At 44.4% G+C, this 24,524-nt stretch overlaps 1 protein-coding gene across 12 annotated transcripts in view; it reads left to right on the forward strand.

The window, feature by feature from the left end:
• The window catches only part of dab1a (DAB adaptor protein 1a), a 525,252-nt gene that overhangs the window by 429,995 nt on the left and 70,733 nt on the right, over window positions 1-24,524 (forward strand). For 11 of the 12 annotated variants that reach the window (XM_078407331.1, XM_078407334.1, XM_078407339.1 and 8 more), the window contains one exon: window positions 9,551-9,690. In XM_078407331.1, the coding sequence (XP_078263457.1) occupies window positions 9,551-9,690 (140 nt within the window). Of the gene's footprint in view, window positions 1-9,550; window positions 9,691-10,052; window positions 10,122-24,524 lie in introns of those variants that run through there. The other variant, XM_078407341.1, reaches the window with a different exon arrangement.

A 24,524-nucleotide genomic window follows, 5' to 3' on the forward strand; every position in this document is an offset into this window, starting at 1 on the left:
AATTGTCTGACCCATGGTCGGCCCGCCAGCAGCGGCACCTGACTGCTATCTCCGAATTTACCACCGATGTCCGTCATGTCGCGGGTAAGCTTAATGCCGTTGCTGACGCCCTGTCTAGACCTGCTTTTTCCCCTATTTCGGCGGTGGACTGCGAGGTGGATCCCCAGGAGCTTGCGGAGGCACAGCTTCTAGCGGATACCGCCTCGGCATACCAGTCCACCACTTCGGGATTGAAGTTGGCTCAGGTAGCCTGCGGGTCGGAAGGCACAAAAGTCTGGTGCGATGTTTCTCTTCCCCGTCCCAGGCCGGTAGTACCGCCCTCCCTTCAGCGCCGGGTTTTCGATGCCATTCATGGGCTGGCGCACCCGTCCATCCGCTCCACCTCTGCTTTGGTAGCAGCTCGGTTTGTCTGGCATGGCCTACGAAAACAGGTAGCGGGTTGGGCGCGTTCCTGCGTTCCCTGTCAGACCGCGAAAGTCCAGCGCCATGTCCAGCCCCCCGTACAGGATTTCGAGGTCCCAGCAGTTCGTTTTTTCCACATCCACGTGGATTTAGTCGGGCCTTTGCCTTCCTCCCGGGGCTACACCCACCTCCTCACGGTGGTGGATCGGTTCACCCGGTGGCCAGAGGCTTTCCCATTGTCTGATATTTCGTCAGCGTCTTGTGCCAGGACTTTGGCCCTCCATTGGGTAGCTCGTCTCGGGGTCCCGGCAGTTATTACCACTGACAGGGGGCCGCAGTTCACTTCGTCCGCAGAACTGTACGGTTCCAAGTTACAACCCACTACTGCATATCACCCCCAGGCAAATGGACTTGTAGAAAGGTTCCACCGTCAACTTAAGGCGTCCCTCAGTGCAAGGCTTGAAGGCCCGGACTGGGTAGACCAGCTCCCCTGGGTTCTTTTGGGCATCCGGACTGCTCCTAAGCTAGATCTCGGTGCGTCGTCCGCGGAGCTAGTATATGGCTCGACTCTTCGAGTACCCGGAGATTTGTTTCCGGACCCTTCAGACCAGCTGCCTACAGTCCCATCAGTGTTAGCATCTCTCCGGGAACGGGTGGGCTCCCTGGCTCCAGTCCCGACTTCACGTCACGGGTGTCCCATGGTACATGAACCGCCTTCCCTGAAGGACTGTGAGTTTGTTTTTCTGCAAAAAGATTCCCATCGCGCCCCGTTGCAGAGGGTCTATCAAGGGCCGTTCCGGGTTTTGCGTAAGGGAACGGCTACCTTCACCTTAGACATGTGCGGCAAGAGTGAGCTCGTCTCGGTGTCCCGGCTCAAACCTGCACACTTGGACCCGGATCAACCAGTCCTGGTCAGTCAAACCCCTAGGAGGGGCCAACCTCCGTTAGTTCCGCTCAGTCCAGGACCCCCCGTTCCGGCAGTTCCTCCAGGACCCCCCGTTCCGGCAGTTCCTCCAGGACCCCCCGTTCCGGCAGTTCCTCCAAGTCCGGAACCCCCGGCTCCTGTGGTTCAGGCTGTCCCTCTCCGTACTCGTTATGGTCGCGAAATCCGGCTCCCTGCTCGGTTCCGTACCTCGGGTTCTGGGGGGGGTCATGTAGCGACCATAGAGAATGGTCCAGGTCGTCGAACCCTCAGATTGGCCAGTGAGGTCACGTGTGAACGCGACCATGGGGATTGGTCCAGGGAGCGACATCGCTGATTGGCCAGCGTGGTCATGTGCGCTTTTGGCGCCCGAAATGTTCAGTTCGGCGAAGTCTTCAAGGAAGACAGTAAGTTTTTGATGGTTGTCCTTTACCTTGTTGTTTAACTCTGTATTCGAATATTGCGGCTGCAATAAACTTCTTCTACAACCAACAAGTTTTCGGACTCGCCATAGTATCAGAACAGTTTTCTCTCTTCAGAGGCAAACGACAAGGGTGTCCCCTATCACCTCTACTTTTAGTTCTGGCCATTGAGCCTTTAGCTATTGGAATTAGAAGCAATAGCGGGATAGCTGGTATTAAAATTAATGACATTGAGAATAAAATAGGAATGTAAGCGGATGATATTGTACTTTTTTTAACGGATCTGAAACAATCTATACCCAATTTACTAGATTTAATTGAAACATACGGAAGTTTTTCAGGTTATAAAGTTAATACATCTAAATCTACGATCCTATTTCTTAAAAGTTCTGAAAGACTAACTCCTCCACTACATACTCCTTTCAGAAATGTTTTGGAACGTTTTACATATCTTGGAGTAAAAATCACTCCAACAATAGAATCCATTGTGCCCACCAACTATAATCCAGTGGTTGACTCAGTGGTAGAATCTATTTACAGATGGAAATCCTTACCATTATCCATGATTGGACGTATTAGTGTTCTCAAAATGAACATCCTTCCTAAGTTCCTTTACCTTTTTCAGACCATCCCACTGGCTCCCACTTTTAATTTTTTTACTAGAATGAAAAAGCTTTTTCGTAACTATATTTGGAACAGTATACGTTTAAGGCTTCGCTTAATCCTGTTGTACTTACCGTATGACAGAGGTGGGTTAAAACTCCCTAACCTCCAGGGATACTATTGGGCGGCCCAGCTGAGGGCAGCCTCTTTTTAGTTTGAGCCTGATTCACCCCTACATTGGATAAGGATGGAGGATGCCACAACTTCTAAAATTCCTTTAAATCTTTATCTATATTCAGCAAATATATCCACACTGAAAAAATACACTTTAAATCCCTTCGTAAAAAAACACACTGATAGTGTGGCATGAAGTGTTAAATTATCTGGGGGGAAATCCTCCTCTACCCCAATTTTCACCAATCTGGGGAAATAGAAACTTTATGCCAGGCACTAATGACTTGGGTTTTAAGATATGGGCGGACAAGGGTATCAGTAAAATCTCAGATTTATATAATAATGGTATTCTTTTAAGTTTCAATGAAGTAAAACAAAAATTCGGACTTGATTCAAAACAGTTTTTTAAGTATCACCAGATTAGAAACTTCATAACAAAGACGCAAAGCTCACTAGGTCTGCCAACTCAAAACTCTTTAGAAAAGGTGGCTTTAAACCATCATGAGGCAGGTGGCCAAATCTCACGGTTTTACCGAATTATTATGGCTACAGCAAAGGAATCTTCAGAAGATAAAAGGCTTGCGTGGTGTTCAGATCTTGATGAAGAAATTACTGTAGAAGAATGGCAGGATATATGTTTACAGTCTCAAGTCCACACAATAAATACGCGGTTCAAATTACTCCAGTACTAATGGATAATGAGATTATATATTACTCCTGTTTTACTGCATCACATTAACCCTAATACACCTGATCTGTGTATCAAATGTGATGTACATGAAGGTAGCTTGTTTCATTGCCTTTGGGAATGCCCCACCATCCAAGAGTACTGGAAGGAGTTAATAACAACTTTATCTATTGCCTCAAAAGAGAAGCTTCCACTCTGTCCTAAACTTTATATTTTCGGGTGTTTCTCAGCAAGCTGTAAACTTAACACTACAGATAAGAAGCTGGCTATATTTTGTCTGCTTGAAGCTAAACCTAAAATGGCTTTGTCATGGAAATCAGTTTGTAGACCAAACAAGCAAAGTTGGGTTGATGGATTACTGCAGTGTCTTGCTTTGGAGAAACTTACATATATTGTTAAGGGGAAATACGACACTTTTGAAAAGATTTGGGGCTTGTTTATGAAACTTCTGGAGGGGAAAGATTTTACTGAGGCCTTGTAGTGAACTGCTGACTGTCTTTATTTTCATTGTGATTATTGTCTGGTTAGGTTATTAAAGGTGGATGCAGTTTATATATATATATAAATATGTACTATAGCAGAAACATGCCTTATTTCCTTTATATTTTTAAAGTGCCTTTAGGTGCCTAAAAGTGACCTTGCTGTTGATGTGCCTTGTTATGTTATGTTATTTATGTTATGTTAAATGTTTCTGTATGCTATTTGAAAAAGCAATAAAAATAATATTAAAACAAAATTTAAAAATGCCCAGTTTCTTGCAGTTACATCCTGTACAATGAGAGAGCTGAGATGTCCCATTGCATTGTCATCAGCAATATTTAAACATCCTGGAGTGATGTGAGAGTGACTGCCCTTGGCATCAAAGAAACATTTAATGGTCTGGCATCAAGGAGCCTTAATAAAATTGAAGTTAATGGGAATTGAGGGAAACATTCAACCGGCTGGATTCTCACTTAATGTAAATAGTGGTGATTGTGATTGCCAGAGGTCAGTCTCAGCCCCAGGACATTGCAATTTCAAAGATTAATTTTCTCTTTTTAAATCTTAGTTTGTTCACTGCTGCATTTCCAAGGGATTTCAAGTGGAACTGAAACTGTGTAAGCATAAAGAAGGGTCTCGACCCGAAACGTCACCCATTCCTTTTCTCCAGAGATGCTGCTTGTCCCATTGTTACTCCAGCATTTTATGTCTATCTTTGGTTTAAACCAGCATCTGCAGTTCCTTCATATACACTGTGCAAGCATTCTTATTTCAGGTCTTTATAACAGGGGGGATGTCATTATGGAGCTGCATATCCTAGGGCTGGGACAATTCACCTTCAACAATCTCAACCATCTCTTTTACTAATGAATGAATTCAACCAATGGAGAGTTTCCCCTTGATTCCCATTGACAATTTCTTGATGCCAGACTATGAGATATCATCTTGAAGCCTCAGGCTGTCAGTATCACATCCCCTCGAATTTAGTTATTTTGTCTACGTCTGAACTAATTGCAATGAGGTCTGAGCAATCCCAATGAAACCTAAACTTAGTATCAGTGAGTAAGTTATTGTTGAGAATGTTCTGCTTGATAGACCGTTAATTAAACCACCCATCTCAACACTGATGATGGAATATAAATTAATCAACTGTTGCTTAGCTATATTGGATTACCTGACATTTTGTGGAAATATCCTGATGTAATAAAGGTGAGATTTAAGAATCAAGTGTTCAACGTGGCATGATTTTCGATTGATCGGTACAACGATTATTGCTGTTATGAGATTACTGCTTTCAGCAAAGAATGATTTGTTGATAACTATACCTCTGTTATTCAACTTGGTAAGCAGCAACACTAAGTAGTCATGCACACATTGGCAATGCATTTGAGATGCTGCTATTTGAGGGAATAGCAGAGAACTAATCAAGCGTGAAATTGATAGGGTATGGGTTTCTCAATATAGAGTAGTCAGCAGTTGATATTAGGTATGGCTGCAAAGTGAGGCTACTGTCAGCTATTCCCCAGTCTAGTATGTGAAACAGAGGACCAACCTGGGGATGCAAATATAACCATGCATGAAAAGAGGACAGTAACACATAATGCTGATATTGTTGGAAACACACAAGGGCTTGGTGAGTCCAGTAGCATCATAAACCATGGATGAGGTTTCTCACATAGATTTTGTAAAGACTTTGAAGGTGCATTTAATACAGCACTTCAACAGATCTATAAGAGCTACCAAGAACCACAGGAAATAGTTGGTGAATACATAAAGATGCTGGCAAAATTATTTTTTATATCAGGTGCTGCAGGATCTCATGGTGTGCAGAGAGGCCAATGAAAGAATTAAGATGAAACTCTTTGGTCCTGAGTTTAATAATCCGTGTGCCACACAGAATAGCCACCAGTATAGCACTTGAAATTTGGAACCAATTTCTTTTGGATATTTAAGCTTTAATTTGTGGAAAATTAGAAATCAATGGGTACCGTGCCACTGCCTGGGACAGCAGATGAGACCATGATCTGAGATGAGATTTAAACAAAGATAAGTGCCCCTCTCCATGAGTGCAGATATGCTGAACAAGCCTCCACATCAGCAAAATTGCAGATGAAAATTGATGTAAATAGTTCTGAAGAGTAATATAAAGCTTGGGCTGTAAAACAAGCGAAGCGGAACAGCTAAACGTGAGACCTTACTGGGAAGATGGAAACCAATATGGAAACCAATATAGAGTGGTCAGCAGTTGATATTAGGTTTGGCTGCAAAGTGAGGCTACTGTCAGCTATTCCCCAGTCTGGTGTGTGAAACAGAGGACCAACCTGGGGATGCGAAACATAACCACGCATGAAAAGAGGATGGTAACACATAATGCTGATATTGTTGGAAAAGTTGCAAGCTGTGGAAATCGAGAAAAGAGCCAGGGGCTGTGACAGATTCACATCAGGAGCAATTGAAACACAACGTCTTTGAAGTGGGTTAGGAAGGCGTGTTGGCAGAATCAACATACTCTCTGTGACATAAAAGAGAATATTAAGAGCATTGCCTTTGAAAGCCAGGAATATGCACTCTGTGCGTATGCCATCAAGAGTTGGGCACAGTAACTGGTATAGGAGACAATGTGGGGCAAGGTTTACTTAACTCAAAGTCCACAAGGGTTTTCTCTCTAATGGAATTACTGAAGTCTCTGAATCAAGTGCAGATTAAAATGGAAGCATTAAGAAAGGATTGCAGTGTGATGTGGAGGCAGTTCAAAAGATTCAGACCTCAAAATAATAGACATGGACTTGATTTCGGAAACAAATAGATTCAGGATTTTACCTTGAGAGGTGATCTTGCAAAATTGGAATTCGATGATTAGCCAAAGATAATTTGAAATCTGAAAATGAAACTGGGCATTCAGATTAACTGAGTTGTTATACTGGAGGTCTTATTAGTCTTTAAATGCAAGCAGGGTTTTATAAATGAGGATGCACAAGGAACTGCAGAAGTTGGTTTACAAAAAAAAGACACAAAGTGCTTGAGTGACTCAACAGATCTGGAGAACATGAATAGGTGACACTTTGGGTCCGGACACTTCTTCAAACTGATTGTGGTCAGTTGAGGGGGGGGGGGTGGGAGAAGAAAGTTGGAAGAGAAGTAGGGGCAGGACAAAACCTGACAAGTGATACATAGAGGTCAGGGTGAAAGTTAGTGGTAAAATTAATGAATGAGTTCTGCACGGATTCAGGAGGTAGCCCTGATGTAATCATTGATGTAGCAGAGAAAGAGTTGGGGGGTGGTGCCAGTGTATGTTTGGAACAAGGACTGTTCGAAGTAACCAACAAAAAGCAGGCTTATCTGGGGCCCTTGCAAGTGCCCATTGCTACAACTTTAACTTCAAAATAGCACCTCATATTCCACTTGGGTAGCTTACAGTCTAATGGTATGAACATTGAATTCTTCAATTTTAGGTAACTAACCTAAAACCAACTTGCCCCCCTTCTTCCCCTCCCCTTTTCTCCCCCTCACTTCTCTGTCCCCTGCCTAGATTCAGGACCCTTCTTCAGACCTGGATTCAGGACCCTTCTTCTTCCTTTTGCCTCCCCCCACCTTTTCTATCCTAATCTCACACTTCTTGTCTTGTCATCTCTAGTCTTTGTCCAACCATCTGTATTTGAACATCCTCTGTATCCACCTATCACTTGCCAGGCTTTGTCCTGCCCCCACTTCTCTTCCAGCTATTTTCTCCCCCACCCCAACCTCCCCCACCCCCAGCACCACACACAGAAGAAAAGTCCTGGCCCTAAACATCACCTATTCATGTTCTTCAGAGAGATGCTGCCTGACCCATTGAGTTACTCCAGCTCTACTTTGTGTCTTTGTCTATAAATGAGGGTTTGTGCACCTTTAAGAACCAAGTGCATCTTGCAACATGACTTTTGATTCAATATGATATTACCCACTGTAGTTGAGAATTAGTTGAGAGTTTATTGCTTTGAGTAAAGGATATTTTATTATTCGCTGTGTCTATTATTTGCCTTAGTAAGCAGCATTACTGAAGAGCCTATGGACACTAAAGATAGTGGTTAAATTGGAAGTGTGTGGTTTGGTGAATAATAGCTATGCATTTTAATTGAAGTTCCTACGTGTTGTTTTATTATTTCAAAGCATAATAAAAGAATGGGAGATAGAAAAAAATAATCCAGTTGTGTGGATTAAATGCACTTGATTTTTTTTGTGCACAGTCAGTCTTTCTTTAAAAATAATTTATATGATGCATGCAAAGACTTTTTCATGTTTTAACTTAATTTCTGGTAAGATTTTATCTTTCGGACTACAAGTCTTCAAGACTTATATGACCTATTACTTTCACTTCAGTTGCCACTCCTGATCTCCTTGATTCTTTGCAACCAATGATATCTGTGACTAGCACTTTGTTACGTACACCTTGAATGTAGATTTTAATTTTTTTATAACATTTGATATGAATAATCAAGCTGCTTTTCTCCCGTTCATCATAGAACACCTCCATATGTCAATGCATAGTTACTTCTGGCCGTAATTGGCAATGTATTTGCTTCCCTTCTCCCCCTTTTTTCACCAGTTTTGAGTGTATTGAGTCCTTTAGCTCATTTGTTAACTATCTCTGGGTAACGTCATCAATAGGGAGGGGATTAATTTCTACATAAAAATGCTGCCATGTAGCCCAATCCCATTTTCTTGACATCCGGACTACTTTTGCATGAATGGCAATGCCCGTGCGATATCAACTTTTGCCTGAGGTAGGAAAGAAAACTGCAGATGCTGGTTTAAATCGAAGGTAGACACAAAATGCTGGAGTAACTCAGCGGGTCAGGCAGCATCTCTGGAGAGAAGGGATGGGTGACTTTTCGGGTCGAGACCCTTCTTCAGACTGATGTCAGGGGAGCCTGAGGTAGAATCCCTTCAGTAAATAATTGGAGCATTTTGAAATTAATCTTGCTGGGCACGTGAATCACACTGCTGTGCCTCTGACCTCAAGTTTAACTGCTCTGGCTGCACCAGATAATCTGAATGCCCAGTTCAATTTTCAAATCTCTGAGTTTTAAACGCAGTATCTTTGGCTATTCATCAAACTCCAACTTTGCAAGATCATCTATTGCTGCTCGACTTTCTCATGGTAAAATCCCGAATCTATTTGTTTCCATGGAGACACATTGAGTTGCTCTAGCGGCTTATTTTTTGCTATTTGTCTCCATACTAAATTGCTTCCACAGCCTTCTCCATGGTCCTGCTATCTGCTCCTTCTACAATCTCCAGCTTGCTTACGTACCGTGGCATTCTTCCTATCTTTTACTAATTACCGCTGAACCAAATCAATTTACCCATTACTAATGCTCACTGACCTGCACTCGCCCCCACTTGCTTCAAAGCATTGATCACCAGATCCTCTTCCTCATCCTCAAATCCCTCATCCCACTCACATTATGACCATCTCCATCTAAAGGTTCCCACCCTAAACCATAGTTGCTATACCTCTGAGCTCCTTTACAACCCATCTCTTTCAACGACCGTCAATTGTAACCACCAACTGTCTTAATCATTCACTGTGAAATTGCATTTCCATCTTCCTTATCTTTAAATGTTATTTGAACAACACTTGTGTTATTTTGCTTTTGGTCATTCTCCTAACTTCATTGAATACTCTGTGTAGATTCTCATTTTCCTAATAATAGTCTCGATAAGCCTGTCTACTGTAAAGATACTATATAATTACAAATTGTGTTATATTGTAGTCTTAGGTTGCATTCACAAGACCTGAATACATTTGTTTGTATAGCGTAATGAGCACATTAAGTAAGTACGTTCTGACTGTAGCACCTTTTTTTTAACTTGCAGGTCAGGATCGGAGTGAGGCTGGACTGATAAAGCGTTTTAAAGGAGATGGATTTCGGTACAGGGCAAAATTAATTGGTGTGGATGAGGTTTCAGCTGCAAGGGGAGATAAGCTTTGTCAAGATTCAATGATGAAACTAAAGGTAATCTCAAATCATTCAAAAGGTGTTGAAATATAATGAAGAATTGAATAGCTTTATTGAAGTATTTATAATTATATGCACCAGCCTGCAAAGAGAATGCAAAATTTAAAAAAGCACCTCACAGTAATGGAGATAAGATGATGATAGTTGGGGGATTTGCAGTGGAACTAATTATATGTCACAGGAAAACACAACCTTTTAGTCAGTTAAGCAGTATAATTTAAGTTAATACAAATTAAATCAATAGTCAGCTGCACCTGTCTCCGATGTATTTCCATAAGGTTTTCACTTAAAATAATTTGAATTCCATTGAGAACAATAACACAACACAACAAAACCGTTTAGTTCGAAATGCTTCTCTTAGTCACAAGTAATGAACAAAGTATTGATGGTGGAAAAATCAGCAAAGAGGCATATCTTGAAGGTATATGGTACGTAACGTTCTTTATTGTTAGAGGTGATCAGTGCCAAACTTATTTTTCCAATTTTGAGCCAGTGAAGTGGTTATTTGATCCTGTGTTTACTGGCAAGAACTCCTTTGCACATAGATTCATCTAACTTTGCCCAGAAGAAGGTTATTCAGCCCATCGTGTGCATGCTGCTCACTTACTAAGCTATTTATGATGCTCCTAGTTCCTAGCTTTTGGTCTATTGCTTTGGGAATATAGCACTTCAAGTGTTTACTCAGGTATTTTATATATGTGATAAAGAGTTTATGCTTCTACTAATCATTCACGCAGTGAGCTCTAGAACCCCCACAACACGTTGGGTGAACAAAAAGCTTTGTCCTTTACCAAGTCACCACCCCCGCGAAGAAAGGAGGTCCTTCTTATTTAGCCCACCCATGCCCCTCGTAATGTACAGCCCTCAGTCTATTCCGAAAAAAAAAAATCAACCTTGTGAGTCTTTCCCTGCAGTTATAATTCACCAGTGCTGGCAACTTCCTTGAAAGTCTGCTCTGTAGCTTTTCTCGTGTTGTCACATCCTTCATGTAGTATGGTGGCGAGATCTGCACACTGTACTCTAACCAAGCTAACTATAATGGCCAGGACTAGTATAAGTCAAGCATCCTGAAAATCATCTTAAGAACAATAATCTATCTGCCTTTCTTCTGGGATTAGTGTTTCTATAAATCACAAATGAATTACCTGAAGAATAATAAATGATGCTGTGTGCCATAGAATTATGAGGCAATGTTGTCACTCCTGGCTTTGCAATGGTGGGATGATTAATGATAAAGAGCTGAAGATGGTTGGGCTGGAGATATCTTCAGAGAGCCACATTTGTTTCAAACACATGGTCATCTTGCTGTGTCAGATATGACGAGGTTACTGATGGTTTTTTTCTTCTGATCAATGATCTTAGATGTGATTGTGGTCCTTGGTGCCTTGCTTATTTAAATGCTCCTTTGATTGATTGGAAGAGCCAGCATGGAAATAAGCCCTTCTTGACTGAATACACGCAGACTATCAATCACTTGTTCATGCTAATTCTGTTATCCCAAGTTCACATCCACACCAGGAGCATTTTACACATTCCAATTAACGGACATGTGGGAGAAAACAGGAGCACCCGAAGAAAACTCACACAGTCACAGAGAGAACATGCAAACTCCACACTGACAGCACCTGAAGTCAGGATCAAACCTGGGTTTCTGACACTGAGGGAGTAGCTCTACCAGCTGCACCACAGTACCCCCTTAATGATAATAATTGATGATGATAATAGCTAACTCGACCCTTCCTCTAGCATTTGGTTTCTGCATCCAGGTTTGGGTCAAAACAATGATGACACCTTGGCCAACTACTTTTAATAAAACTTAAGCTGTCTTAGGTTTGACTCTACCCAAACTGTTGGTGTACAAAATATCAATGACTGTCTCTCATTTACAGTACTATTGGCTGCCCTGTTTTTCCTTTCTGAAATTATTTTTTTTTTAACTTGGCATTTCACCACAAATTGAGAAGTTGCCGCTATCAAATCTACAGTGGAGCCAGCCGGTTGATTAGGGCTAGCAAATGGTGTTCTAGTATCTGGGTCTAAGCATGGAGTTTGCACCAAATGTGTGCCTGCCATCAGCACGGTGTAATTAGCGTATTGTCACTAAGGAGGGCAGTGCAAGAATTAAACAAGTTTCAAAGGAAATGAAAAATATGTCCCAAATCCATGTTAAATTAAGTACATGTCGATATCCCCTTTGATGTCTTGTTTTCACACCTTACCCTTCCATATCTCTGTGCCTCCATCTCCTATGACTCTCAGTCTCAAGAAGGGTCTCGACCCAAAATGTCACCCATTCCTTCTATCCAGTGATGCTGCCTGTCCCACTGAGTTACTCCAGTATTTGTGTTTATCTTCGGTGTAAACTAGCATCTGCAGTTCCTTCCTAGACATTTCAAACTGGCCTGAAATGTTTTCATCTATTTGGAGTGAGCATGTGTTGAAAAATAACTTGTAACAATGCTTCATATTCGCAACTTTTCACAGCTTTTACCTATTACATTTTTGCTTGAATTTATTTTTTGCTTATTTAGTTATTTTTCTTTCCCCTAACAATGCACAGCATAGAGCCTATTAAAAAAAGTCAAAGACGTTAGTGAACTCACGGATGGGTAATTAGAAATAGAGACTTGGTGAGCACTGATTAAAAAGGAATGTTTTCAATGAAAGCTTTTATAAGAAATTGCAAGTGGCAGTTTAATAATGTTGGAAATTTAAGTTATAATTAATTCTGGGAACTGGCATGGAAGTTCTTCAATCACTATTTTAATGAGGGTAGAAATAAAGTGCTGTCTTAAGAAATAACCAGAACCATCTTGCCCTCATCTGTTTTTATGTTAAAAGCATCATTGAACCATTGTTACTAATCAGACCCTGTCAACTTTATCATGCAGTGATTGGTACTAAATTTCTTAGTCATATGGAGTCAGCTGAAAGTTTGTCATCAGCTTTAACTAAACTATGAAAATTCTGTTATTTTAGTCTTTAGACTAGAGATATAGCGTGGAAACAGGCCCTTTGCCCACTGAGTCCGCACCAACTAGTGATCGCATCATGCACGAGCATTATCCTACGCACTAGGGACAATTTACAATTTACAGAAGCCAATTAACCTACAAACCTGTAAATCTTTGGAGTGTGGGAGGAAACCCGAGCACACGGAAAAAACCGACATGGTCACAGGGATAATGTACAAACTCCGTTCAGACTGCAACCATAGTCAGGATCGAACTCGGGTCTCTGGTGCTGTAAGGCAGCACATCTGCCATTGCGCCACTGTGCTGTCCTGAGTTGTCAATCAGCACTTTCTTCATTGTTTTGCCCCTAACACCTTCCACATCAGGATGATCTACACATGCTCCAATTCAATGCTCATACATGTATCAAGTGGGAAGAGACAAGTTGGAGGATCTCCACTGCTAGCATCCTCATCTTCTTTCACTTTGAATTCCACCAGAGGGTACATGGTGAAGAGTGCTTTTATGAAATTAAATGCCACACAATGAACGTGGTTCATCTTGCATGTTCTGGTGGTTGCCTGAATATGTGCTTTGCTAAAACAACATGGAAGGAATTGGAAGAGTGTATGTGGGATCATTTTACATGATCGTTTGGACTGATTGACACACATCTGTCCTTTTGCTAGTGACCAGCTCTTTGTCACTGTCATATGATTATATCTTTGCAGCTTCTGTTCTCAATTCCTGCACACAGTGTTAACTCTACTGCCATCTCCTGCCAGGCAGGCCTCAATGCTATCATCAATGAGAACCTCCTGGAGAACAGTGCTTCCATTTTTCCAATCATCAACTGGGAGTTCCTTGTTGCACCTCCCTGTTCATTTCATGGCTCGATAATTATTTTACCACCCAAGGTGTTCACCTTGCCCTTTTCACCCATATGCACCTTTTAGATTTAAGAAGTCTGTACACTGGTTTAAAATGATTAATAGCCTTTGTATCAAGACTGCAAGAAGTGTTTCCCTTGTGGCTACTTGTTTTTAAATGGTAGCATCATTTTAAATTGTATTCATTTTAGACAGAACATAGGAACTGAACAAACTTCATCAAACTTGATACCTGGCATTGCAACATTGGCTTTGACAATATTGGTAACAGTAAATTGGTATTGGGATTCGTTTATTATAGAGACATGTACTGAGGTGCAGTGAAAAAAAGTTGTTTTATGTGCAGGCAACACACACCAGAGAAACACAAGAAATTGTCACTAGTGTGTGTAGGGTAGTGTTAATGTGTGGGATCGCTGGTCGGTGTGGACCCGGTGGGCTGAAGAGCCTGTTTCCGCACTGTATCTCTAAAAAAAAGAACCCCCCCCCCGTAACATTCCACTTCACTAAATATTACTTTGGGCTCTTGAACCAGGTTGTAAAATTGTCAGCTTGTGTAAAAGAATAAGACTTTGTGGTGGATATGTATATGTATTTAGATTGCCTGAGTCTCCTCCCAAATTTCCTTCTTGCCACTAGAAAGGGGAGACTTGTGTTAGTGCTGTTTTAAATGTGAAGATAGATGCCAAAAGCTGGGGTAACCAGAGATGCTATCTGACCCACTGAATTTCTCCAGCTTTTTTGTGTCTATCTTTGAAATAAAATGCAAGTTCTGATGCAAGTAAATGGTGCTTTAAATCACATCGTCCTGTGTCTCCCAACTCCCATTGTTACAATTACCACTTCTCCTCCGAGATAAGCTACAATAAATAGCATTTCTCAAAAGAGTTTAATTAATGAGGTAGTCTTTTTGAAATTCTGTAACCTGACCTTGAGTAAACAATCTATTATACCGAGCAACACTGCTATGATATGTTAAACACAGTTGGTCTGGATGCATGATTCTCTGTTGGCAGCTAGATTAGAAAGGTTCAGAGATATTGTAAAAGCAAATATTAAGGGCTCTTGCAGGCATACTGAAGAAATAATTAAAGAGATGACATGACAGCTCTGAGATGAAAGGGTACATCTAGATGAGAATGAAGGTATGCAGGAGTTAGTAAATTAATATGATGTGTCAGCTTTTAAAGTGAAGATAGAAGTGAGTTTAGATGCACCAGATAATAACGTGGAGCAATTATTAAAGGTAACTCTAGGATGGGAGTTGATTTTGAAAGATAATTAGCAGAGCTCAGGATGGATAATTCATGCATGCTAAGCTGTTGGAATGAAGTCAGAGCAGAGATAATAAAGACTAGTGCCATGTCTTTTCACTCCTTAGGTGGGCATATTGTGACTGGGAAATAGCCAATGTAACATATCTGTTCAAAGTAGAAAGAATTATAAACCAGGTATTTACAATCCAGTTATAATCCAGTTAGTCAAATCTCACCTGCAACAAAATGTATAGTTTTGTGTGATCTATATATCTGTGTTTCTCCCTCTGTTTCTCAAATATAAAAATTAGATACAGGGGTGGTGCAGTCCTCGTGATAGTTTGATTGCTCAATAAGATCACACCTGACCTTAGTTCCTCTATCCTGGATTAACTGCAGATCTCTTCACACCCTGCAATATCCAAAAACCTACAGATCTCTGTCAGCAATATATTCAGCAAATGAAGAATTTCCTTTCTCTTCTCAGTCCTGAATGACTGAGCTCATGTTTTGGGACTACACCTCCTGGTGTTAGACATCAGCAATGGGAAACATCGTTCTTGCATTGCCCCATAAAATGGTTTTAATATATCACCCTCATTGGTTTCCTACGTTTATATACAGTAAGGGGTCTTGGGTGTATGGAGGTAGTTGAGGCAGGGACTATCGCAACATTTAAGAAACAATTATACAGATACATGGATAGGACAGGTTTAGAGGGATATGGGCCAAACGCAGGCAGGTGGGACTAGTGTAGCTGGGACATGTTGGCCGGTGTGTGCAGATTGGGCCAAAGGGCCTGTTTCCACACTGTATCACACTATGACTCCAATTATATTGAAAGCTCAATTATAGATAGACCATGAAGAGTTCTTGCAGACTCTATCAGGCTGCCTCAGCTCTGCAGGTTGCGACATTCAGCTCAATAGATGAAGCTTGAGCTGCCAAATGGATGGACAAGGATTCTGCTGGTAAAACTCAGGATTATGAAATCATCAGCTGAAACCTAAAGAGAATTTGTACTAGGAAATAGGTACAATTTGCCAGACTTCAGTGAGAGAGATTTTGGGCGCCTCGATGTGGAATGACCATTGACAACATAATGTGGCAATTTCCCCAATCAACAATAAAACAGAGACCCAAAAAACTGCAGGTGCTGGAATGCTGAGGAAAAAACAAACATGCTGGAGGAATTCAGTAAGCCAGGCAGCATTGTGGAGGAACATTTCAGGTCTGGACTCTTCTTCAGGTTCAGGTTTGAGCCTAACATCAGTGCCAGAGAGTTACTGGAGAGTGTAGGAAGGAACTGCAGATGCTGGTTTAAACCGAAGAAAGACAGAAAAAGCTGGAGAAAAACCGGGACAAACAGCATCTCTGGAGAGAAGGAATGGGTGACATTTCAGGTCGAGACTCTTCTTCAGCCTGAAGATACGTCACCCATTCCTTCTCTCCAGAGATGGTGCCTGTCCCGCTGAGTCTAAGGGATAAGATATACATGCATTTAAAATTATAAGGGCTGATTAGGGATAGTCAGCATCATTTAGTACTTGGGAGGTCCTCTCACAAATCTGTTTTTTGAAGATGTGAACAAAAAGGTTGATGAGGGCAGAGCTGAAGATGCATGAAATATGGATTTCAGCAAGGCGTTCAATAAGGTTCCGCATGATAGGTTGCTCTAGAAGGTTAGAGTGCATGGGATCCAAGGAGAGATAACTGAATGGATAGAAAATTGGCTTCATGGAATGAAGCAGAGGGTGATGGTGGGGACTGGAGGCCTGTGACTAGGTATGCCTCAGGCTTTGGTGCTGGGCCCAATGCAGCTTGTCATCTATATCAACGATTTGGATGAGAACATACCTGGCATGATTAGTAAGTTTTTGCAGTTGACACAAAACTATGTGATATTGTAGATAGTGAAGATGGTTAGGCTGATGGACTGGGGAATGGTTGATGGAATTTAATACAGAGAAATGTGAGATGTTGCATTTTGGGGAGTCTAACATGAGCAGGACCTACGCCAATGTCAGGGCTCCGGGGAGTGTTATAGAGCAGAGGGATCGAGGGGTGCAGGTACATAGTTCCTAGAAAGTGGCGTCACAGGTAGAGAGGGTGGTCAAAAAGGCTTTTGGCATATAGGCCTTCAATAGTCAGAGTAGTGAGTAGACAGGTTGTATGGACATGTTGCAGTTATATTGGACGCTGGTGAGGCCGCATTTAGAGTATTGTGTTCAGTTTTGGTCACCATGTTATAAAAAGAAAGTTGTCAATCTGGAATGGGTGCTGAGAAGATTTATAAGGATGTTGCCAAGACTCAGTGGTCTGAGCTATAGGGAGAGGTTACGGAGGCCAGGACTATTCCTTACAGTACAGGAGGATGAGGAGAGTGATCGTAGGCAAAATCATGAGATGAATAGATTGGGTAAATGAGTGTTTTTTCCCAGAGTAGGGGAATCCAGAACTAGAGGACATAGGGTTAAGGTAAGATTTAATAGGAACCTCAGGGATAACTTTTTACACAAAGGGCATGGGTGTATGGAACAAGCTCCCAGAGGATGTGGTTAAGGTAGGTACTCTCCCAACGATTAAAAAGCCTTTAGACAAGTACATGGATAGGATACGTTTTGGAGGGATATTGGCCAAACTCGAGTAGGTGGGACTAGTATAGATGGGGCATTTTGATTGACCTGGCCAAGTTGGGTCGAAGGGTATGTTTCCACGCTGTATGAACCTATGACTCCATGGCTGTTTTGTTCAAGATTCTCACCTCTTCTGTTACCATTAATTTTAAATTGTCACCTTGGCAAGTGTATAAATAAGACAGGAGGAATTTCTTCAAGCAGGTATTTGTTGAAAATATGATATGCTTAATCATAAAATGTAACTCAGATATCAAATTTGTTTTTGCAAATTTTGCAAAATTTTGTAAAAATTTGCAAAGGACTAAGTGCGAAGGCAAACAGTTGGATTATCTTTGAAATGAAATGTCCCCAGAAGGTCAAATAGCAACTCTCAGTTCTGCAAATAACTATTGTTTTATTGCTACCTGTGATTCCTTTGTTATCACAGTGAACATCTACTTCACCCATCAAGTCATCTTTGCCAAGCGATCACCAAATTGATAACAGCATCAGCCATCTGATCAGCTCTGTTGTGAAACTAATTTTCTAATTACATTGTATAGTAGTGAATTTTGCAATCACAAACTTTTGCACGATCAACAGCATAAGTTGGAGAAATACTGGCAGGGACCTGTGTTATTTCTGATTTCCCTGCAAGTATTTGCCAATGCTTTCCCATTGAGGATTGACAGAAATCTGGGAAAGTATTTGGACAACTGACAGGTGGATTTTTTCATCTGTATTTGTCAGCCCCAAGGACTTTGGATGCTATCACAACCTACAGACTGCTGGTCTCCATTAGGCCATCTGGACGTCCTCTGGGCCAAGCATATGGCCTGGAGAGAAAACCGCATGCAGCTGTCTCTCCATAGGCACATATTATTGGCGGTGGGCTCCAAAGCAAGCACACACCACATGCCCACAAACAAAATTAAGCTTATTCTGTAATATAATGACTGAAATTTCAGAACTGTGTGAAGATCTTAAGAATAGTATCACAGTGGCCCAGATCTTGCAAGTATTGCAGGCAATTATGCTCAGGACTTGTTGGGGAATCTGCTCTCGGATCCATTCTCAATTACGTCACATTGAGAAAAATGTCATGCAGGTATTAATCAGTTTTTTAGCATAAAATGTGATGAGAACTATTTCTGGGTCACATCCCTCCAGATATTAAACTGGGCACATTTGGATGTGGGCCACCCTTGCAGCACTGAATCCGTTTCTGGATCAGTGGGGCACAGGGTGTAATGCTCCTTTCAGAGCATGGTTAGGAAACTAGGACTGTGTTGTCCTGAGTGTGACCATCATTGGCCATTCTTGGGAAAACTGCTCTTCTCAAAGCAGCACTAAATGAGGTAAGTCAGTTCTGTACCTTCCTGCTTTTGCCACCTCACTTGTATCAACTGCCCCCGTCCTTACCAAATCCTGGAGGGGACCATGCATTGATGGGGGTTTCCATACATCTGCTGCCTGTTTGGTGGTATAGGCTGCAGATTTGGTAGGTTTTATTGGAGTAGCTTAGATAAGGACTTTTTTCTAGGTGGTACGTACTGCTGACACTGTGCACCGATGCTAAAGGGAATCAATGGTACTGCATTGTCACATGTTTCTATGTACAGTGAAATTCCTTATTTTGCACCAGTTCAGTAAAAATCATACAGCACAGACATAGATACAAGCGTGTAAGAATAGTCGTATGCATTGAGGCAGTGCACAAGAGATGCCACATTTCCAGCGTCATATCTTGCATTCTTCAAGTTTACAGTTGGCAAAAATGGAGAGTGTTATCTTGGCCAACAAGGCTCATTGTCCTGATGGCGGCACTGGGTTGGAGTTGCTGGGGTCAGCCAGGTCAGATGATGCTGTTGGTATCCTCCATTGCTGCTCCACCATTCAGTGCCACTGCAGGCTGCATCCAATCTGCAGGCTGCATCCAATCTGCAGGCTGGCCCTCACAGAGTGCTACCTGATCCAATCAAGCCCCAGGCTGCTGCGCCCAACGGCCCACTCCACTGACAACTCAATCCGGAGATATTGAGCCACAAACCCATTGTAACGTGCCTCATTTGACCACAACTGTGACCACAGCTCAGCCTTATTTGGTAACAGAGGATAAGTGCAAAGCTGAGGCTAAACATGACGATAGATAAGTCAAAAATATTTTTAACTTTGCGAATCTTAGACTTTTGGGTGGATGACATGAATAGACATGTATGATCACAAAAATGAAGGAAAGGTTGTTGAGCCAAAGAGGATGCATTTTGGAAAAGGAATGAAAAAGAATGGTGAAAGAAGCGGATTTTCATGAGTACTTTCACCTTTGAGCATGAGGAGCTTTGAGAGTTCCATCCCACGCTGACATTTACTTGACTTCTGTAAGTCTGTTGCCTTAGTCACTTTCATATAAAATAGGATCTCATCCAATGTCCGGTCTTATTGGTACTACATTCTTAAAGCTGGATGGCTGAAGTATAATTAAGTTTTTTTTGTATTAATCTGCCCAGAGTATTCCTTTTGCTGTAGAGGCTTTACATCACATTATGCTTCAGCTGCCATATTTCTTTTGAATGTCTTCTTTCTCACGGCAAACTGCTGAGAATAGGAGTTCCTTTGGAGCCTTTATAGTACTTCATGGTTTAGATTTAACGACTTCCAGTGACTAAGTGTCAAAGATTAAATCATAGAGGCATGCAGTGATATATTTCCAGGCTCTTTTGCCCGTACAAGAAATAAATATACTCGCAAAATGTTGTGAGGATTTAGACAGTACTGGTTTAACAGGGAGGTGAATAGAGATTCCACCAATGGGCTTCAGAAGAGAGTCATGTAAACAGACTGTGGGGGGAAAAACAAATTCAAGCATACAGAATATATTCAGAGGGTAGTTAATCTGTGGAACTCATTGCCACAGAGGGCTGTTGAGGCCAAGTCAGTAGATAATTTTAAGGCAGAGATAGACAAATTCTTGATTAGAACAGGTGTCAAGGGGTATGGGGAGAAGGAAGGAAAATGTGATTAGGAGGCAGAGATCAGCCAAGATTGTATGGCGGAGTAGACTCGATTGGCCGAAAAGCCTAGTTCTATCCCCATAACTTGTGAACTTGTGATTATGAACAGGTGAGTGAGTAAATGTAAAGAGGTAGTGGATTTAATCAGCCTACTCTTGTGGCAGGCCAAGCCACTTTGGATTGTCGAGTTCGAACTCTCATGTGGACCGGGAGTGATCTGAGCCGACCAATCACGTGGTCAGGGGGGCGGGAGAACAAAGGATTTGGCAGTTGGGATTTGACAGTTGGCATTCGCCTGTTCCTCGCGGACGAGGATTTCACCGACCTCCGACGGCTGGCAGCCCATGCGGACGTGATGTGGCAGGTGAAACAGCATGGTGGCGCCACCATCAGCCGAGTGGCGGCGGTGCCTCAGCGGGTCAAGCGGCCGGGCCCAGCTGCCACCAAAGGTGCACCAGTAAAGCCGGCCACGAGCGACGGCGGCAAGGGTGAGCAGTGCCACTACCACGAAGATGGGGTTCCGCAGCCTGCCGATGCCGACCACCCTGCGCGCATTCCTGAAAACGCTTCGGCCGGCCGCCGGTAGTGGCTACTGCGGCCGGCCAGAAGCATCGCCTCCTCTACAGGTGGGATCGTCATTCGGGACGGCGTTTTCTCGTGGACATGGGAGCAGAGGTCAGTGTTTGCACCCATCAGGGGCCGCCACTTGTTCCGGAAAGAGGGGGCCTTCTCTGGCCGCCGCCAATGGCAGCAACATCAAGATGTACGGGGTCCACACGATCCCACTCAACTTCAACTCCTGTCACTTCAAGTGGCCCTTTACTATTGCCGACGTCTCCCAACCGCTGCTGGGTGCCGATTTCCTCTGGGGGCACTCCCTGTTGGTCGACGTGAAGGGACAATGTCTCGTCAATTGTGAGACGTTTGAGTCAATCGCCTTGCGCCACGCCGAATTGACTGCGCTACATCTCGGCTCGGTGACCTTCTCCGACAACGAGTACGCCAGGATCTTGGCTGATTTCCCTGACACCAAAACCCCCAGTTCACAACGGTCAGCCCCAATCATGGGGTGAAGTACCATATCCCCACCACCGGACCGCCAATCCATGCACGCGCAGACACGCTGCCCCCCAACAAGCTCCCACTGGCCAAAGACGAGTTCCGCAAGATGGAGGGAATGGGCATAGTGCGCCGCTCAGACAGCCCGTGGTCAACCGGGCTTCACATGGTCCCCATAGCGTCCGGGGGCTGGAGACCCTGTGGCGACTACTGCCTTCTCAACGACGTCACAATGGCCGACCAGTACCCTGTCCCTCACATCCAGGACTTCACGGCCAATCGGGGCGGCGCCAAGGTTTTTTCCAAAATTGACCTGGTACATGGTTACCGTCAGATTCCAGTCGACCCGGACGACATCCCCAAGACGGCTCTCATCACCCCGTTTGGGTTTTTTGAGTTCCTATGGATGCCTTTCGGCTTGAAGAACGCCGCCCACGCGTTCCAGCGGCTCATGGACACGTTGGGCCGTGGGCAGGACTTCATGTTCATCTACCTCGACAACATCCTCGTCGCCAGCCACTCTTGCCAGGAACACCGCGCACACCACCGGCAGCTCTGACAGAGGCTCAATGAGCATGGCCTGGCCATCAACCTTGCCAAGTGTCAGTTTGGCCTCCCTTTCATCAGCAGTCCCGCTCCCGACTAAGGTTGAGGCCATTCGCAAGTTTCCCAAACCCTCTAGGGTGAAGGCACTCCAAGAGTTTGTCGGCATGGTCAATTTCTATCACCGTTTTTTGCCAGCAGCTGCCAGGATCATGCATCCGCTGTTCAAGGCCCTGGTCATCAAGCCGAAAGAGCTCGTTTGGGATGACGCAGCCACGTCTGTGTTCAACGACACCAAAGAGGTGCTGGCAAAGACGACGATGCTGGTACATCCACGGGCCAACGCACCAACAGCTCTCACGGTCGACGCATCTGGCACAGCCGTGGGCGGTGTGCTGGAACAACTCATCAACTGGCAGCCCCTCGCCTTTTTCAGTCGTCACCTGAGACACCCCGAGCAGAAATACAGCGCTTTAGACCGGGAGCTCCTCGCGCTCTACCTGGCCATACGGCATTTCCGCTACTTTCTCAAGGGCAGGGATTTCACAGCTTCCACCGACCACAAGCCACTCACGTTTGCCTTTGCCAAGGTGTCTGATCCCTGATCATCCCAGCAGCAGCGTCACTTGGCCGACATCTCAGAATACACGACTTGCGTCCAGCACATCGCAGGCAAGTGCAACCGGGTCGCAGATGCGTTGTCCCACACTGCCATCAATGACATCCATGTTTTGGCCCCAGGTGTCGAAACACGGCCGCCGCGACCGCCCAGTGAGAGGTTGAAGAGATGCTCGCCTACCGCACCGCCATCTCAGGCCTGCTGTTGGAGGATGTGCGATTCGGGCCCACTGGCACCATGCTCCTCTGCGACATGTCTACCGGACAGCCAAGACCCATCATCCCCACGGCCGGGCGCTGCCGGATCTTCAACATGGTTCATGGTTTGGCTCGCCCTTCCATCCGGGCAACAACGGCTCTGGTGGCAGCCAAGTTCATGCGGCACGGGTTGCGCAAACAGATCAGCAACTGGGCCAGGGTGTGCATCCCCTGTCAAACCTCCAAGATTCAGCGACACATCAAGGCGCCGCTGCAGAATTTCGCCCTGACACACCAGCGTTTCGACCACATCCACGTTGACATCGTTGGACCACTGCCCCGATCCAGAGGTGTCACCCACCTCATCACCATCGTGGACCGTTTCACGAGATGGATGGAAGCTGTCCCGCTCTCAGATACCTCCACTACGACTTGTGCACTTGCCCTCACCGCCCATTAGATTACCTGCTTTGGCGTGCTGGTGGACATCTCCTCCGACAGAGGTGCGTTGTTCACCTCTGAGCTGTGGTCAGCAACGGCCTGGCTGCTTTGGCACTAAGCTGAACCACCCAACGGCCGACCACCCACAAGCAACGGCCTAGTGAAGTGTTTTCACTGGCACCTGAAGGCATCCCTAAAGGCACGGCTCACGGGCCCGGACTAAATGGATGAGTTGCTGTGGGTCCTGCAGGGGATACGCAGTGCCTCGAAGGAGGACCTGGCAACTTCCTAGGCCGAGCTGGTGTATGTCGCCTCGCTTACGGTCCCAGGGAACCATCCCGGCAGCACGTGGACATAAGGAACCGGCCACGACCATGCTGACGCGCCTCCGTGAGAAGGTGGGCACGCTCTTTCCAGTCCCAATGTCCCGCCACGGACTTACCACCATGTACGTCCCATCCGCTCCCCAAGACTGCCAGTATGTCTTCCTTCGCCGCGATTCCCACCTCAAAGGCCTTACGAGGGACCCTTCCAGGTACTGCAACACGGCACCACCACTTCTGTCATCAACATGGGTGGCAGGCACGAGACTGTCTCCGTGGACCGTCTTAAGCCAGCACACTTGGACATTGACCAACCAGTGCAGGTGGCACAACCCCGCCACAGAGAGCGCCACCGTCACGACCGCACCCGCCCTCATCTCTGCCAGTTGCGATCCTGAACACGCAATCAGGCCGCCTCACTCGTCAGCCAAACCGCCTCCATTACTCCGGTTCTGGGGGGGGTCATGTTGCGGGCTGAACCACTTTGGTATCGAACCGTCGTTTGTCTGGCTCGATCTCTCACATGGACCGGGCGTGATCTGGGCCGACCGATCACGCAGCCAAGGGGATGGGCCGTTGTGTGCCAGGAGAACAAAGAATTTGGCAGTTGGGATTTGAACTCTGGCACATGCGGGTGAGCGACAGGGGCTGTATCGGTTAATGATTAAACAGAGTGTTTACGCAACACGTGGACCTCCACATGCTCTGTATTCTGACGTCCTTTTGAGAAGTTTAGTTAAAGGATTTGAAGAATTCTAGCATCACTGACATGTAGAATTACGGTGAATTTTCTTCCACTACTCTGGCCAAAACTAATTAGTACTAGACCAAGTGGACCCGTTGGGCACAAACCCCTCTGGCATTGGTGCAGCACCCTCTCCTCCCCCCTTCCCCTCCCCCTTCCCCTCCCCTCCACCCCC

The sequence above is a fragment of the Rhinoraja longicauda genome, chromosome 11 (genome assembly GCF_053455715.1).
Source record: "Rhinoraja longicauda isolate Sanriku21f chromosome 11, sRhiLon1.1, whole genome shotgun sequence".
Lineage (NCBI taxonomy): Eukaryota > Metazoa > Chordata > Chondrichthyes > Rajiformes > Arhynchobatidae > Rhinoraja > Rhinoraja longicauda.